This window comes from Felis catus, chromosome C2, assembly GCF_018350175.1.
Source record: "Felis catus isolate Fca126 chromosome C2, F.catus_Fca126_mat1.0, whole genome shotgun sequence".
Taxonomy (NCBI): domain Eukaryota; kingdom Metazoa; phylum Chordata; class Mammalia; order Carnivora; family Felidae; genus Felis; species Felis catus.
The window spans coordinates 95454917-95472900 of NC_058376.1; the positions used below are offsets into that span (position 1 = coordinate 95454917).

A 17984-nucleotide genomic window follows, 5' to 3' on the forward strand; every position below is an offset into this window, starting at 1 on the left:
TTGTCTCTGTCTCCCTCTGCCCCTCCCCCTCTCTTTCTCTCTCAAAAATAAACGTTAAATTTTTTTAAATGTCTTAATTTATAATCTTAAAAATATTTCTCAAGTTAATCATTTAGTGTGTCACGAATAATAAACTTTAAAGGACAAAAGGAGAATATGTCAATCTTAAGAGACAAGAAAGTTGAGTTCACACAGGATATTAAGACAGCTTGAATCAGTTTCATTGGCATTAAAAGTTTTTATTCAGAATTTAATCCACAATCTATACAAGTTATTTACAAGGCATGAAAATGGAAAACAGCACAAAATACGATTGAGGTATAAGCTGAGAGCACAGTATGTCATGTTTCAATAAATATAATTCAAAATTTGTAAACTAAGTGACCAGATAGATGAGTCTTGTTTTATAGTAAAACCATATAAAATATTTATTTCACGTGAGGTAGAGGACAGTTTTGTGTCATGTGATGCAACCAACCACAGCAATTTTAACCATAAAACTGTACATCATTGGCAAAATTTTAAATTGAATAATAGTATAGTCAACAACTTGTTTCAATAGTTGCAGAACAGGTATTTCATTTACTGCTTTCACAGGTTAGAAATTCAGAAATAATTTAAGACTACTGTGTTGGCTTAAAATCATCAGGATAAGCAAATACTTCTAACAGGATGGTTAAAAGCAAGTGTATTTTATGTTTCCCAAACTATAACTCCCCCCAAAGTTGTCCTAGATTAAGCAATTCTTTTAGCAGGACGTTTTTACTAGAACTACTTTAAGTATGCTGTGCTTTATTTTCAAGTGAGGTATCTATATTGAAGAAAAAATCTTACAAATTTCTTTTACATTCAACTAAATACACTATTTTGTTTTCTGGGCTTAATTTTTAAATTTCAGTTTTTACATTTGATCATTTTCTAATTCAAAAACAGTAGCGCTATATAAGACATTTAAGTCTATTACTAAAGAAAAAGGCTCCAGGTTGCATTATGCAGCTTAGAAGCCATCTAAAATGGAAAGATTTTACAAAAAAATTTAAAAAAAGAAAAAAAAAAACTGTCCTTTTAAAAAGACGCAATACAGAATACCCATACAAACTTCTTCCAGTAATGGAAATGCTTCAGTATCCTACAATAGAAAAAAAAATTTAAGCTGTTTATTCAATCCCACAACGTATAATACAGCAGTAATGTGTCTCTTATTGCTGACAGCTTCAATAAAAATTAACAAGTAGTTCTAAGCACAGAAATAGATGTACAGTATGAGCACAACTTTTCATTATATTGACTTTTAATGTCCTGTCGTGCAGATTAAATGCGTAAGAGCAAATGAAAATGTGGATTTTCCCCTATGCAATCAAAACAGAAGTCATTGAGAAGAAAACATTAGAAGCTGATAAAAAACCTTCAGCATCAGCTTTACAACTAACTTTAGGGAAATATCTTGAACGCACTTCATATTACTCGAGTTTCCTTACCATTCTACTTTCCTTCAAACAGAAGTCATAGATGTGCAAAGAAATTGGTTGTTCGGTCACGACTTCTGAAACATATGGATAACCTGCGAATATCATTGTTCTCAATCTATTTCACCTACTTTAGCAACTGGTTTTTAATTCAATATGTACAAATGATTTTATATCTCAACTGGTAATATATTAAATATGTTATAAAATTAGTTCAAGAAGCATAAAACATCCCGACTCTCATGGACACAGAAATTCAAGCAAAACAATATGCTTTACAGAACTAAAGCACAAGCCAAACTTATGTGGTTGGTCAAATCTTTTGATAGTGTTACAAGTTGCATTTGTGAAATCAGGGTGGTTTAGAGCTTCCTCAATGACAGCAGGTTTTACATTTACTACCTTTATAGATTTGGTACCTTTTACTCGTAACATTTAAAGAATAGAAACTATCATCACCCAAATTAAACATCACCCATCACCCAGTAAGCTAATATTCTATCTTTTTTTCCTTAAGATGCTCTAGCACTTTTGCTAGGCCGTTCTTTAATGCAGCTTTTTAAAGTAAATATTTTTATATTTTTCCTAAAAAGAATAATATTACAAAGTCTGAGGCAAAATCTGCTTGTCTAATGAATTGGCACACAAAAACTAACACCAAAACAAACTTTAAGCTAGCAACCAACACACAAAATGAGCATGCAAAGTATAGAAGAATAAGTTTATATGGATAAGGTTATTTCAGCAGAGGCCACTTTTAAAGTATTACAAAATCTATTTTCAAGCTATGTGGTGCAGTTTAACTTAAAATTACTTTTAACTAGAATAGGCATAATATTTACAATTGACTAAAAAGCTATATTTTCAAGGAAGACAGACATAAACCTATGGCACATCAATGTATCTTCCGGAAAATGAAGACTATACAATTTCATGTGGCAAATTTTCCTTACACAAAGGACTAGAAAAAATATTTCTTTAGTCAATTCAACATCAAGAGTTTATGATAATTTAAAGGTGTTTAAGCACTGCTTAGAATTTTAAAATAAAATATTTCAAATCGCAATTTGTTTTAGAACTTTTGGGCTGAAACTTAAGTAAGCTTGTCATTTACTATGTAACACAAGCACAAAGATTTTTTAATAAATTAGAAAAATGAAATTATAAGGCTTGAGTTTATCTCCCAAAAAGCTTACTGTGACACAACTGAAATGAACTTTATCATAAAATGTCTTCATGATTTTTTCTTTCTCCAGATCCAAAAAAAAGGTATTAGGAGATTATATCATTTTTAACATTTGCTCCTGTATGTCATTTTAACATTTGTTCCTCCTTGAAGAGACTCCAAGAATCAACAAATTAAATTGCAGGGTTAATATAGTAAAATTAAATGGAAAATAGAAAATACACATTTAGATCACACTCTTGTAAAGAAACTATACTTTGAGAAGTACAAAAATTCCTTTAGGATATGTAAGTACCATTAAGCAAAATACGAAAATAACTGGCTGAATGATAACCTACTGATTTTTGAAGTTCTATACCAGTAGAGCATCTATCGTCTATGCTGGGAATAGTATATAACCTTAACTCTAGCTGATTTATTTCAAAAATAAATTTAGCTCTCAAGTAATTTCATACAGTACCCTACATGAGAACATAAACATAAAATTACTGGAATAATAATATCAGTAAATGGTAACTTCAGGAAACTTCCTTTAAAAAATGCATACTAAGAACTTTACCTAGTATTTTTTAAGCCAAGAGTTAAAGAATATGAAATTTGCCATTAAAGAATGACAGACTTTTCTGTGCAAAAAAAAAGTGCAGAAGATTTGTCCTCCCCCCAAACTATGGAATTTCTTTGTCTTCTAAAAATTATCTAAAAACCTTTTAGTAGCAGGTAACTAAACTTCCCTATATTAACCTCTCATACACTATCAGGTGACTGTAAATTCCTGATTTTGATATTAAGTAGTAATTGAAAATGGTCCATTCGTGCAAATATTGATAAGACTTAACATTTAAACATACAAAAATCTAAAATAACCTTCAAGGTATTTAATATTTTACAATTTAAGGAAAAATGAACCCATTAAGGAAAACAAATCTATTATATAAATTTCAGTAAGACCCATAACTACATATAAAAACTGTACAGGAGGATTATGGATTGTATACAAACTGATATACATCAATGGTATCAGTTTTTCTCAAGAACATTAATATTTTCACACCTCTATTAACAACATAAACAAAAGTTCAAAAATTATTACATTTTATTCCCTCTTCTAAAGTTGCTACATAAAAAAATTCTAAATACAACCACATTTAACCAAAAAACAAATTACAACCACTTCTTGTGTTTTAACAGCAGCGTATAACAAAGTATGTTATCCTTCCTCATTATGCCTATGGGGTGTGCTATAACCCCATCAATGAAATTCCTCTTTTGACAAAATGTCTCTTAGGAGACATTAAAAAGAAAAGAACTGGTGGAAATTCATTAATATGAACCAAATAAAAGCAAATTTTATATATAATAATGAGTAAAACTGTTATCAATTTAGAAAGGAGATTGTGTTAATGAAAAAATGGAGATTCAACTCCTTCAATAGCTCTATATATTTGAAATATGAAGTCACTAATGTATGTAAAATTGAGTGTGAAATATGGATAACAAAACTGACCACAACTATCCATCACACAATGCGGCTTTTAAAAAGTGTACAACTGCTAAATTTGCAACAGAATCTAGGCAGATTATCTAACAGTTGAAACCATGTACTACTGTCACTAAGCCAATTGAAAAAAAAGTACAAAGAAACACACATTTTCATTCATTTGGAAAATGTAAAAATTTATGTACTAATATATAATCTCTTCACTTTCTCTGATCTACAAATGGACAGAATGCCTAGTTATCTTCATGCAGACAAGTTATTCAGAATTCAATAATCAAAGCACACACAGAAAGAACAAAAATAAACCCTGTTGGGAAACACAGACGTATCTCTTTAAAGGTTTCTATTCTTTAGCAGTCTTAGATGATTTCAAAATCTGCAGCTTCAGCTCTTTTATCATCATCTCTAACTTCTGTCTTGCCTCCCGTTCCTGTCTGAGTTCATCTTGGAGTTCTTGCCTATCAGCCTCGGCGTGGTCCAATCTCTGTCTCAGTTCTGCCAACTGTGGGATTTAAAAGACTGTGTCAGTTTTCATTCAGTTTTGTTTTTCCATTTAGTCCTCAGATCATGGCAAAGACCTGCTTTCAAATTACTTTTTACAAAATGAACTACTTCGTGCATATTACAATCTCTTGATTAATACTATTCGTCTGACTCTGACATAGCATTGAATTGAAAGAAAAACAAAGGGAAGAGAACTAACATAACACCTAGAGCACTTTCATTATGCCCTACACTTTGATATACCTCTCACACAGCCTGCTCATGGTAAGGGTTATTTGATCACCTTCCCCAGTGAGCTACTATTCATTTTTGCTCGAGAGCTTCTGAACATAGTGGGCAACAGTTCATGTCTGTTAATTTGTTGATGTGAAAGCCCATATTCTATATTAAGATAATGTAACATTTGCTACTCAAAAGCTAGTGAGTAGCATTTTGGGCAACTACAGAAACCTAATGAAAGTTTAATAAAGCAATCAAAATAGAAAAATCATCTTGGATGATACAGCTTAAACTTGTGTTTAACAGAATTATCTATTTTTAAATCTTGCCCAATGAAATGAGCTTGATAAAAAGTAACTTCTTTAATAGAGAAGGTAACAACCTCAATTTCCACACTGAAAGGGCAACATTATACAAACTGAGTAATTCTTACCTGTGCTGCATATTCAGCCTCTTTGTCTTTTTCTAAATTTGAATCACAGGTACATTTTTGCTTCATTACCTGCTCTAATTTTTTCTCTAAGTCTTTCTGTTCAATATAAAATTCTTCCATTCTTTGAGCATGTTCATTCTGTAAAGATTCAAGCTCTTTCTGTAAATTCTGCTGCTCTTCAGTGAGTTCCTTCATAGCTTTTGAACTACTCAACATTTCAACTTCCTGTAATATGAAGAATTACAATACAATTTTTATTTTATTTCCATCATGTTAAAAATTTCAATGCAGAAAAAAAAATAGGTCAGAAAACATCTAATATTCAGCTGTCGTATCAGTTTCATATAGAAGTAATTATCTTGAAAACATCTCTAAAGAAAAAAAAATTTAAAAAAAAAAAAAGAAAACATCTCTAAAAATTTAAAAGAAAATTGCTTATGAGTAATAAAACTCTAAACAATCTTAAACACATTTACAATCTCTTGTTTCTTAAAGATATGCAAAAGCCTGTTTTCACAATAGACTATCATTTAGATTTTACCATCTGAAGTTGTTGCTTCTTCTGCAAAATTGAGTTCAGTTTTTCCTGTTGTTTTACGTAAGTTCTCATTACTTCTTCCATGATTTTTCCCTTATCATCCTCACAAATGATATCTTTGACAAGAAGTGGCGATGAAGCTACAATATCACGGTCAGTTCCTGTCTTGCTTGTGTCTCTGATGAAATTGCAAGTGGTAGACTCGGGTTTCTTTTTACTTGTCGAATTATTTGAGACTGATGGATCTTTGAGAGGAAAAATGAGGTAACAAAAAATGAGCATCACTGTTAAAAAGTCACTAGAACAATCCACAAATGAAAAAAATTTCCTTTACAAATAAAATAAAAATAATAAAATAATAAACTTAAGAAAAGTAGTGCAAGACTTCTACAATGAAAACTACACAATAAAGTATCATTGAAAGAAATTAAAGACCTAAATAAATGAAAAGACACCCCATGTTCATGCATTGGAAGACTTACTACAGTTAAGATGGGGCCATGAACTAAATGTCAGTGACCACAAAATTCAGTATGTTGAAATACTAATGCCCAATGATGGTAATAGGAGGCGGGGGCTTTGGGAGATAATTAGGTCATAAGACCTACGATGGAATCTATGCCTTTATAAAAGAGACTCCAGAGACCTCTCCTGCCTTTTCCATCATGTGAGGACTTCCATCATGTATCTGAGCAGAACACAGACATTTATGAACCAGGAAGCAGGGCCCTGCCAGACACCAAATCTGCTGATGCCCTGATCTTGGACTTCCCAGCCTCCAGAAGTATGAAAAATAAATGTTTGTGGTATAAGCCACCCAGTCTGTGGTATTTTTGTTACAGCAGCCTGAACAGACTAAGATAGATGGTAATACTCCCCAAGGGGATCTACTTTTTCAATGCAATTCCTATCAAAATCTCACCTGGCTTGTGGCAAAAATTGACAAGCTGATTCAGAAACTCATATGAAAATGCAAGGAATCCAAAATAGTCAAAACAATCTTGAAAAACAACAAATGTGTAGGACTCACAATGCCCAATTTCAAAGCTTACTACAAAGCTACAGAAAGCAAGACTCTGTACTGGCATAAACACTGAATACAGAAATAAACCCATACTTTCATGGGCCACTGGTATTTGACAAGGGCACCAAAACAACGGAGTCAGGAGGGAACAGTCTTTTTTTTTTTTTTTTTCAAAATTTTTTTTGAATGTTTATTTTATTTTTGCGACAGGGAGAGACAGCATGAACAGGGGAGGGTCAGAGAGAGAGGGAGACACAGAATCTGAAACAGGATCCAGGCTCTGAGCTGTCAGCACAGAGCCTGACGCGGGGCTCGAACTCGCAGACCACGAGATCATGACCTGAGCCGAAGTCGGATGCTTAACCGACTGAGCCACCCAGGCGCCCCGGGAACAGTCTTTTCAACAAATAGTGTTGGAACAACTGCATTCATATACAAAGAGTGAGGTTGAACCTCACACTGTATGTAAAAATTAACTCAAAATGGAACAAAATCCTAAATGTAAGAGCTAAAACTTTTATATGCACATCTTTGTGATCTTGAATTTGGCAATGGTTTCTGAGAATAACATCTACATAAGCAATCAAAGACAAAATAAATTGGACTTCATTAGAATTTAAAACTTTTGTGCTTCGAAAAACACCAACAATAAAATGAAAGACAACTGATAGAATGGCAAATCATGTATCTGATATGGGTCTACTATCCAGAATATATAAAGAACACTTACAAGTCAATAGTAAAGAGACAAATAATCCAAAGTAAAAATAAGCAAAGGATCTGAAGAGATTCAATAAAACATAGAAAGGTACTCAATATTATTAGTCATTGGAGAACTGCAAATCAAAACCATGATATACCACTTTACAACAACTAGGATGGCTATAATCAAAAGACAACAATAAGTGTTGACAAAGATGTGCAGAAACTGGAACCCTCATAAGCTGCTGGTGAGAAGGAAAATGGTATAGCTGCTTTGCAAAACAGTTTGGCAGTCCCTCAAGATGTTAAATATGATCCAGTAATTTCACTCCTAAATATATACCCAAGAGAAATGAAAAAACATGTCTACATTAAAATGTGTGCCTAAGTGTTGACAGCAGCATTATTCATTATAGCCAAAAAGTGAACACAATTTGGGGTGCCTGGCAGGCTCACTCAGTAGAGCATGAGACTCTTAATCTCAGGGTCATGACTTCAAACCCCATGTTGGGCATGGAGCCTACTTAAAAAAAAAAAAAAAAAAAAGGTGGACACAATTCAGTGTCCATCAACTGATGAGTGGACAAGCCAAATGTGGTATATTTATCTATACAACAGAGTATTATTAAACCATAAAAAGAAAACAAGTACTAAAATATCCTACAACGACTGAGAAAATATTATGCAAAGTGAGAAGTCAGACAATAAAAGGTCACATAATATATGATCTCTTTTATATGATATGTCCAGAATAGGCAAATCTATAAAAACAGAAAATAAATAGAGGCTGGAGAAAGAGGAAAATGAGGAGTAACTTCTAATGGATTACACGGTTTCTTTTGGGGGTGAGAAAAATGTCCTGAAATTAAATAGGTGTACTGATGAACGACTTTATGAATTTACTGAAGGTCACAAAACTGTACACTTTAAAAAGGTGTATTTTATGGTACATGAACTATATCCCAACAATTTTTTACAAGTCACTAGAATTAATTTGGGAGATATACTGCAAATAAGACTTACTAGTATGTTACCGGTTATTATTTACCATATTTAAATCCAAAGAAAGCTGAATTTTAAAAATCTCAAAATTAAAGTATAGAAACCCCCTTGACCCCAAGAATCTTCAACTACTCCAGGAAAGCTGCAACAACTATCACACTTTGCCTAAGCTGTAAGCAAAGCTCTGCTGCTACAAAGAGGATAAAAGAAGCAGCATTTGTACAGATATGTCTTGTTTGGTCCACGGCACTTTAAAAGCCACTGTAATAGGCAGCTCTTTTATTTTTTTAAGATGTCCAGCCAGCATTCTGCTTTTATGCCATCTGCTTGGCTCTCACTCACAGCTATGAGTTTTCACTCCTTGCTTATCCCATGACTAAGTTTCCCTGAGTCCTACACCTCACTACTCTTACGTACTAAGTCTTAGCATTAGTAAATGGTTTCTCCATTGACAGCAAATTAAAAAGGACTTTCTGAAAAAAAAAACTGACAGAAAAAAAAAAAAAAGGCAGGAAAGGAAAAAAAAAAGTCATACAAAAATCACCCACAGTATGAAACCATGTAGTCCACATATCTGTATCTTTAGCCACGATAGCTATCACCGTGCTAAAAAAAACTCAGAGTTTTGAAGGTACATTTTTTTTCAAGATAAAAGCTTCAATTATCTGGAACATTCTCTTACCTAGAAATCTTCTTTGAAAGTGCTGAAAAAACAGATTAATTAGATATTTGATTTCAAAAAATAATTTCTGAATACTTACCTACACGGCTACATAATTCTTTACTTGTTTTCAAATCCATTTTCTCCTGTTCCTCCAGTGAGACATCTGGATACGATACCACTTTTTGATGTTTCCCACTACTATGAGGCTTCTCTGATGGTCTTGGTACGGTCCTACTTGTCTCTGTCTTTGTGACCTCTTTAGACTGGGATACAGCAGAAGTAAGCGACACATTTGGTGCAACCACTTTATCACACATGTATAAGTAGTAGCTACAGATGGAGAAAGGCAAAATAAGACACATATTACACTTGGGTAAAAAAGCAAAATACATTAAATCTATTTCTATCATTAAAAAATTTTACACTGAAACAGACAACATAACAACTCAGAAAATAAGGGTCACAGAAAAGAATTCCTTAAAAATTCAGTACTTTAGGGGCGCCTGGGTGGCGCAGTCGGTTAAGCGTCCGACTTCAGCCAGGTCACGATCTCGCGGTCTGTGAGTTCGAGCCCCGCATCGGGCTCTGGGTTGATGGCTCAGAGCCTGGAGCCTGTTTCCAATTCTGTGTCTCCCTCTCTCTCTGCCCCTCCCCCGTTCATGCTCTGTCTCTGTCCCAAAAATAAATAAACGTTGAAAAAAAAAATTAAAAAAAAAAAAATTCAGTACTTTAGGCAGTAAGTGCAAAATTATGAGTAATTTTCGTTATTTTGCAAAAAGTAATCTCTAAGCACAGAGAGATACCTACAGGGAAAGAAAATTAGTCTCATCTCCTTCCCTCAAAACCACCTGAGAATTAAAGGCATCAAGCACTTTTAGAGCTATTTAATAGCCCTAAATAGGTAAGGCTTATGCTAGAAAGAAAACAGACCATATACTACTTGGAGAACCATTTTCTTGCCTGCCACCCGTCCAAAGCAAGGAATCCTTGCTCTGTTATAGAGAGGCTGATTCAGTTCCACACTATAGGCTAGAGCCAGATTCACCACAGGCCCAATCAGGAGCTCCCAGGGCCCGTCTTCTATAGCAGTCTGAACACTGCTACTGGGCAACAAGTCCTACTTGTTTGAAACCCCACAGAGTGATCTTCCTAAAATACTTCAGTACTTCCTAATTTGATAAAAATTCAATAGTAAGTTGCACAAAACTAAGATTGAAGGCATGACTACCAATTTTGCTCAAAGCTCACATAAAATTTTCTGCAGATTACCTGAGAGACCCACGGAACAAACTGGAGCTAGATATTGAAGTACCATACTATTAACTATAATCTGCATAACCTTTAGCCAAAAGATGCAACCATTTAACTGACATAATACTTCATTCCCTAAATGCTAATGATCTCTTCTTACATCTGATTTTCTTTACGTAGTAATCTATATTGTTCCTCTTTACCAATCACATGAATTCTGCAGATGAAAACTCAGTATTCTGCTAAGAAAACGGACAGGTTTAATAATATCCAAAGAGTTACTTCCACACAGTAGGAATGGTAGGAACTGTGCAAATGTAAGTAAGACTGAGATTCTTCATCACCGTGTTTGGGGGGGGGGGGGGGGGATATATATTTACAGCAATAAAAATCTAGGAATCGACAAATAAAAAGTTTATAATCTAAGGTGGATTTTTATTGAAAATGTGAACACTGGATTTTGAGGGATATGGTTACTATGAAAACTTAATTTCAAAAAATTTCCTTATAAAATATCAAAGTTGCATACCAAACTCTTGAAGAGTTGATTTACCTCTTAAAAGGAAGGAAATTAAAGGAAAATTTTCTTTTTTTTTTTTAATTTTTTTTTTTTAACGTTTATTTATTTTTGAGACAGAGAGACAGAGCATGAACAGGGGAGGGTCAGAGAGAGAGGGAGACACAGAATCTGAAACAGGATCCAGGCTCCGAGCTGTCAGCACAGAGCTTGACGCGGGGCTCGAACTCATGGACCGCGAGATCATGACCTGAGCTGAAGTCGGCCGCTTAACGGACTGAGCCACCCAGGCGCCCCTTAAAGGAAAATTTTCAGTGTTTACTTCAGGGTGAAAAGGAAATGATGATTTCCTAGAAAGAACATACACACCAAGAAAAGGTCATCTCAAATATTCAACACAATTTACAATTCATTTATTAACAAGCCTAAAACTAAATAATGAATTGGCAGAGTCTAGAACAGTACCTGACATATAGATGTTGAAGGAATGATGAATGAATGAATGAATGAATGAACGAACGAACAAACAAATAAGCCAATACCCACTCACCTGGGGTGTAAAAATGAATGTGTCTGCGAAACATGGTCACCTTCCTGCTTTATAACAGGGTACCATGACTGTAATTCCATTCCTGATGATGTATCTATCTGTAGAAAAATGTAGAAGGGAAAAAGTTCATTGAAGGAAGATGTGATGGTTAATTTTATGTGTCAACCAGATAGGGCCATAGGATGTCTCCGGAGAACCCTAGTAAGAGTTACATTATTTAAGAGTCATCTTCTAACAAGGCAGTCTGTCCTTAAAGTACCAAATCTAGTCACTCAAAACAACATCAACCATCCTTTCAAAAATAGTTTCAGGGGCACCTGGGTGGCTCAGTCGGTTGAGCGTCTGACTTCAGCTCAGGTCATGATCTCACAGCTCATGAGTTTGAGCCCCATGTCGGGCTCTGTGCTGACAGCTCAGAGCCTGGAGCCTGCTTCAGAGTCTGTGTCTCCCTCTTTCTCTGCCCTCCTCAACTCATGCTCTGTCGCTCTTAAAAATGAATAAATGTTAAAAAAAAAAAAATTTTTTTTTAAAGAAATAGTTTCAGTATGCATGTTCAACATGGATTATCACAAATGATTTCATAAAATTTCATACTTACGGAATCTATTTTTTAAATGCTTTTTAATTTTTAGTGTTTATTTTTTGAGAGAGATGGAGCGTGAGCAGGGGAGAGGCAAAGAGAGAGGGAGGCACAGAATCTGAAGCAGGTTCCAGGCTCTGAGCTGTCAGCACAGAGCCTGATATGGAGCTTGAACCCATGGACCATGAGATGATGACCTGAGCTGAAGTCAGATGCTTATCTGACTGAGCCACCCAGGCGCCCCTATTTTTTTTAATGTTTATTTGAGAGAGAGCAAGAGAGAGCGTGCAAGCAAGGGAGGGGCAGAGGGAGAGGAAAGAGAATCCCAAGCAGATTCCCTCACAGCTGTGAGATCATGACCTGAGCTGAAATCAAGAGTAAGATGCTTAACCCACTGAGCCAGCCAGGCACTGCTGGAATCTATTTTTTAAATCCATTTTAAGTAGCACCTTACAAATGCACAGCATTGGTAAGTTCCGATCCTTCTTGCTGCTACAATCAGCTAGAATATACCCTTTCCCTACAGTATTTGTTAATGGATTAGATGGCATTCTATAGCAACAAATATTTGCCAGGGGAGTGAGGTCACTAAGATGGCAACATAGGTTGTTCCTGACTTTGCCCCACCACCCCTGCCACATGCAAGAAAAACAACTAACATCTATTCAAGGGCAAGTCACCAGTGAGAGAATGCTGTAACACGAGATGGGGGTGGTGAAGCTGAAGCGCCCCATCGCGCCTCAGAAACGAAGACAGACTACACTAGAAGGATGAATGTTAGCTGAACCTACTGTGGTAATTCACTTCACAATATATGCAAATCAAACTATCATGCTATATGCCTTATACTTAGTGATGATATCGATTATTTCTGAATAAAACTGGAGGGGAAGAAAAGTGAATTGATAGAGGGATGAATAGGTAGATATATAATAAAAGAAGTATAGTGAAATGTTAAAAAAAAAAAAAAAATTGGGGCGCCTGGGTGGCGCAGTCGGTTAAGCGTCCAACTTCAGCCAGGTCATGATCTCGCGGTCTGTGAGTTCAAGCCCCGCGTCAGGCTCTGGGCTGATGGCTCAGAGCCTGGAGCCTGTTTCCGATTCTGTGTCTCCCTCTCTCTCTGCCCCTCCCCCGTTCATGCTCTGTCTCTCTCTGTCCCAAAAATAAATAAACGTTGAAAAAAAATTTTAAAAAAAAAAAATTAAAAAGATAAGGGAACCCAAGCAGAGCCTCACAGAGTAACCTGAGTGGAGGAGTAGAATGTCCAGAAAGACCAAGGCAAATAGAGTCTGCAGCACAGAGAAAGGTGCCCAGAGAGAACTCCACAGATCTGTGGAGGGTCTACCTCAAGAATTCAGCATAGTGGGGCGCCTGGGTGGCGCAGTCAGTTAAGCATCCGACTTCAGCCAGGTCACGATCTTGCGGTCCGTGAGTTCGAGCCCCGCGTCAGGCTCTGGGCTGATGGCTCAGAGCCTGGAGCTTGTTTCCGATTCTGTGTCTCCCTCTCTCTCTGACCCTCCCCCGTTCATGCTCTGTCTCTCTCTGTCCCAAAAATAAATAAATGTTGAAAAAAAAAAAAAAAAGAATTCAGCATAGTACCTGAGCAGCCCATGCTTGTGAGGAAATTTCTCAAAGCCGGGTCATGCAGCTAATATGGTGACTGATGTGAGGGGGGTAGGAGTCCAAAGAGCAGCCAATTTATCCTATTACGGCACAACTCAAATGGGCATTATTCACTCCACAGCTCCCTACCAACTTGGATGAAACAGTGATGGGATTGCATTGCACATTTTTACCTTCCCTCTACCCAGTCTTGCCCCTACTCCCTTCCTTTCACAGGCAACTGATCTCTAATAAACATCACAAAAAACAAACACACAAGCACCACAAAAGTTTGCCAAGCTAAACTACTTTGCCTAACACTTATCAGTAAACCATACTTCCTCATAAACTGTACCTGTAAATAAAGGCAAAGAAGAAGGTAAACCCTTTTGGCTACTTAATGAGCACCTACCTGATAAGAACTTTATACATCCTACTTAATTCTAACAATAACTTACATTAAGTAGGTATCATGATCTCCATTTTACACATTAGAAAAGTGAGGTTCAGAAACTGAGAAAGATGAGGCACCTGGGTGGCTCAATTGGTTAAGCATCCGACTTCGGCTCAAGTCATGATCTCATAGTTCGTGGGTTCGAGCCCCACGTCGGGCTCTGTGCTGACAGCTCAGAGCCTGGAGCCTGCTTCGGATTGTGTCTCCCTCTCTCTCTGCCCCTCCCCTGCTCGTGATTTGTCTCTGTCTCTCAAAAATAAACATTAAAAAAAATTTTTTTAAAGAAAGAAAAGAAACAGAAAAGAATAACCTGTGGCTACTAACTTCTCCCTTATTTGGTTTGTTTCACATGGCCTCCTCACTACCACTCCTACTCCCACCACCACCACCACCATTCACATTACAGTAATGACCCTGCTCTTGTGGGAAAAGAGTATCTTATTAAAGGGGGAACAAGACTCACTTGGTAGAGGAGGGAGCTAAAAGGTGGCCGTATTTGGGTGAGGAACAAAAACAAGAGGCTAACAGACAAACCCAGTGGAGTAAGAGAGAATGGAATTAAGAATGAGGTGAAGAAGAAGAAGGATGTGACAAAAAGGAGAGCTTCATATTCTTCTGACACTGCCTCTGAGAGTCTCCATTCACTTCTGCAACTGGGTAAAGTGTGTAGGAAATGATCCCATCATCCGATAATTCATAAACACAGCACTCAGAGGACAGCCACCAAATACCAAGAAACCAGAAAACTATTTTGCCTCATGTCCCAATATTCCAGTTCAGAACCAAGAAACTACACAAAATGGAAGGGAAACAGAGCTCTAGATGCTAAGCAGTTGTGATTCAAGCAAAATTAATTCATAAACTGTCCATGGTTTGATTGGGGAGATCTCACTCATGGGGGAAGAAACTCAGAAGAAACCTGACAACCCACTACCCATTTTGTTAATGGGCCAAAAAGGAAAAGGAAAACAGCTTTTGGAGCAAACATTACACAACTTGATCAATCAGGCCAATTAAAAGCCAAAATTAAAAATATGGACAGGGCACCTGGGTGTCCCAGTCAGTTAAGTGTCTGACTTTGGCTCAGGTCATGATCTTGAAGTTCATGGGTTTGAGCCTCGCGTCAGGCTTTGAGCTGTCAGCACAGAGCCTGGATCCTGCTTCGGATTCTGTGTCTCCCTCTCTCTCTGCCCCTCCCCCACTCACATGCACGCACACGCGCGCACTCTCTCTCTTTCAAAAATAAACATTAAAAACAATTTTTTTAATCCACAAAAATAAAAATATGGTAACTTCTATTTGTAGGAGGCCAACATTTTGTTAACCAAATGAACAAGGAAGGCACCTGAGGGGATCAGTCAGTTGAGCATCTGACACCTGACTTCAGCTCAAGCATGATCTCACGATTCATGAGATCAAGACCCACGGTTAGTGAGTTCAAGCCCCGCTGGCAGCACAGAGCCTGCGTGGGATTCTCTAGCCTTCTGCTCTCTCTGCTTCTCCCCTGCTTGCAGGCGCTCAAGCGCTTGCTTTCTCTCAAAATAAATAAATAAACTTAAAAAAAAAAAAGAATAAACAAGTAATGTGAAAAACTAACAAGACCACAAGACTAGGGGAAATAAAGAGATTTTCAAAGGATTTAAGAATTGAGTATTCAGTGAGGGGACCCTAGGCTCTCTACAAGAGTACAAACAAAACAACAACAACAACCTCACAATCCTGATCAATTCTAAAGTTCAGAATCTGAAGCAAAATCATATGTTTATTTATAAAATAAGCCAATCTCTTGTTTACATAGTTTCTCAGATAACTTAGTTCTACAAGTAAATTAGAAAGGATATTGCTGGTAACAACGATACTAAATAATAGATGCCAGGTGACAATCGACAGCCTAAGGAGAATTACAAAATGCAAACACAAACACTAATTCAAAAAGCAAGACAATCTAAGGGCTTTATCACAGACCAGGGCAAATAATTTAATAAAGCTCACTTGTCCCCTACCTTCACAACAGAGCACAGAAACTGATATTTAAAAAGTCTTGAGTTAACATGACATAGCTAAACTATATTCTATAACTTATACCAGATATAAATACTACACTGTTTACATACATACCTACCACTTAGAAAGACTGAAAACTATTTAAGACATTTTAGAATTCAGGAAAAAGGTTAAAGTTTTTAAGAACACAGTGCTGAAAAGAGTAGCTTCATCATCCAGAAAACTCATTTAGGCAGAACATTTTTCACCAAAACACTATATGACAAGGTGTTAATAAGCATGGATAAGCTCACTGTAACAAATCAATGAAATATAAGATCAGCTAGGGTGCCTGGGTGGCTCACTCGGTTAAGCATCTGACTTGATTTCAGCTCAGGTATGATCTCAGGGTCATGAGATCGAGCCTGGTGTCAGGCTCTGTGCTGAGTGTGGATCGAGTCTGCTTGGGATTCTCTCTCTCTCTCTCTCTCTCTCTCTCCTTCTCTGCCCCACACCTACTCATGCACAAGTACTCTCCCTCTCTGTCAACATAAATAAATATTAAAAAAAATAGATCAGCTTCAATTAAATCGGAATTTCTTTTCTAGAAGTCATTTGTTAAACTCATTATTTAGAAAATAAAGCAAGCTCCACTTTAAATCAGTTATATATCCCAAATAATTCTGGATGTACTGCCCAAGATATCAGTTGCTTCTCAGTTCTTTTTTTTAATTAAAATTACCAAAATTGAGACATTTTCTAAAGTTTTTTCTTCAAAAATTTTTTTAATGTTTATTTTTGAGAGAGAGAGAGAGAGAGAGAGAGAGAGAGAGAGAGAGAGAGAGAGAGAGACAGAGCGTGAGTGGGGGTAGGGCTGACAGAGAGGGAGACACAGAATCTGAAGCAGGCTCCAGGCTCCAAGTTGTCAGCACAGAGCCAACGCGGGGCTCGAACTCACAGACCGTGAGATCATGACCTGAGCCAAAGTCAAGAGCTTAAGCGACTGAGCCATCCAGGCGCCCCAAAAGTTTTTTCTATTATAGATATCTGGAATCTCAAATCTCCTGAATAGCAAGTTCTAAACTTCTTGACTTGAAATCTGACTCAATTTTGATCAAGTTCATTTCAAAGCTTGATTTAAGTTTTACTATTTTATTCATGATCCAAAGCCAGTGCATATTTCTATTTTCTATCATCTCTAAACTTCAGATGCCTCCATAAAGAATTGCTAGCATTTTAAATATCCACCCCTAATTTCTGCCCTTTATTTTATTTTCTAATCTCACACAATCCAACTAACAGAATCACAGTCTAGGGACTTTAAAGAAACCCTCTTTAAAGATCACCTAGTGCAGTCCCCTAGCCAACGTCTGAATTCCCTATTCAAAATCACTGACAAGTGGCTATCCAGCCTCTGCTTGTACAGCAGCTTTAGGTCAAGGGCCATCTTCTTTACTTTTGTGTATTTTCAGTACCTAGCACCATGCCTGGCATGTAGAAGGAACTAATAAATATTTGTTGAATGAATCCTGAATGACAGCTTAGCTCATTAATTCCCAGGGTGGCCTTTTATCGGGTTACTGTGCTACCATGAAACTGAGAAAGAAGATAGTCTCTTTCACATTCAATATCCTTCTACTCCATGAAGTACCAGAAAGCCCAACAGTCTCTGGGGTGTATTTTTAGAAATCAGACCTACAAATTAAATAATACAAATGATGGGGAAATATACAACGCTAACCATGATAAAATGTTGGGATTTGATTTTATCTAACATGTGGTAAGCCATAAACACATTTATAACAACTTAT

General features: G+C 36.5%; 1 protein-coding gene across 2 annotated transcripts in view; it reads right to left on the reverse strand.

The window, feature by feature from the left end:
• Positions 1-218: 218 nt before the first annotated feature.
• SKIL (SKI like proto-oncogene) overlaps positions 219-17984 on the reverse strand; it is a 30020-nt gene continuing 12254 nt past the window's right edge. For both annotated transcript variants that reach the window (XM_023260407.2, XM_023260406.2), the window contains exons 3-7: positions 11555-11652; positions 9334-9566; positions 5848-6089; positions 5307-5531; positions 219-4652 (exon numbers count right to left, since the gene is read on the reverse strand). In XM_023260407.2, coding sequence (XP_023116175.1) covers positions 4494-4652; positions 5307-5531; positions 5848-6089; positions 9334-9566; positions 11555-11652 — 957 coding nt within the window. In that variant the 3' untranslated portion in view covers positions 219-4493. The remainder of the gene's footprint in view (positions 4653-5306; positions 5532-5847; positions 6090-9333; positions 9567-11554; positions 11653-17984) is intronic.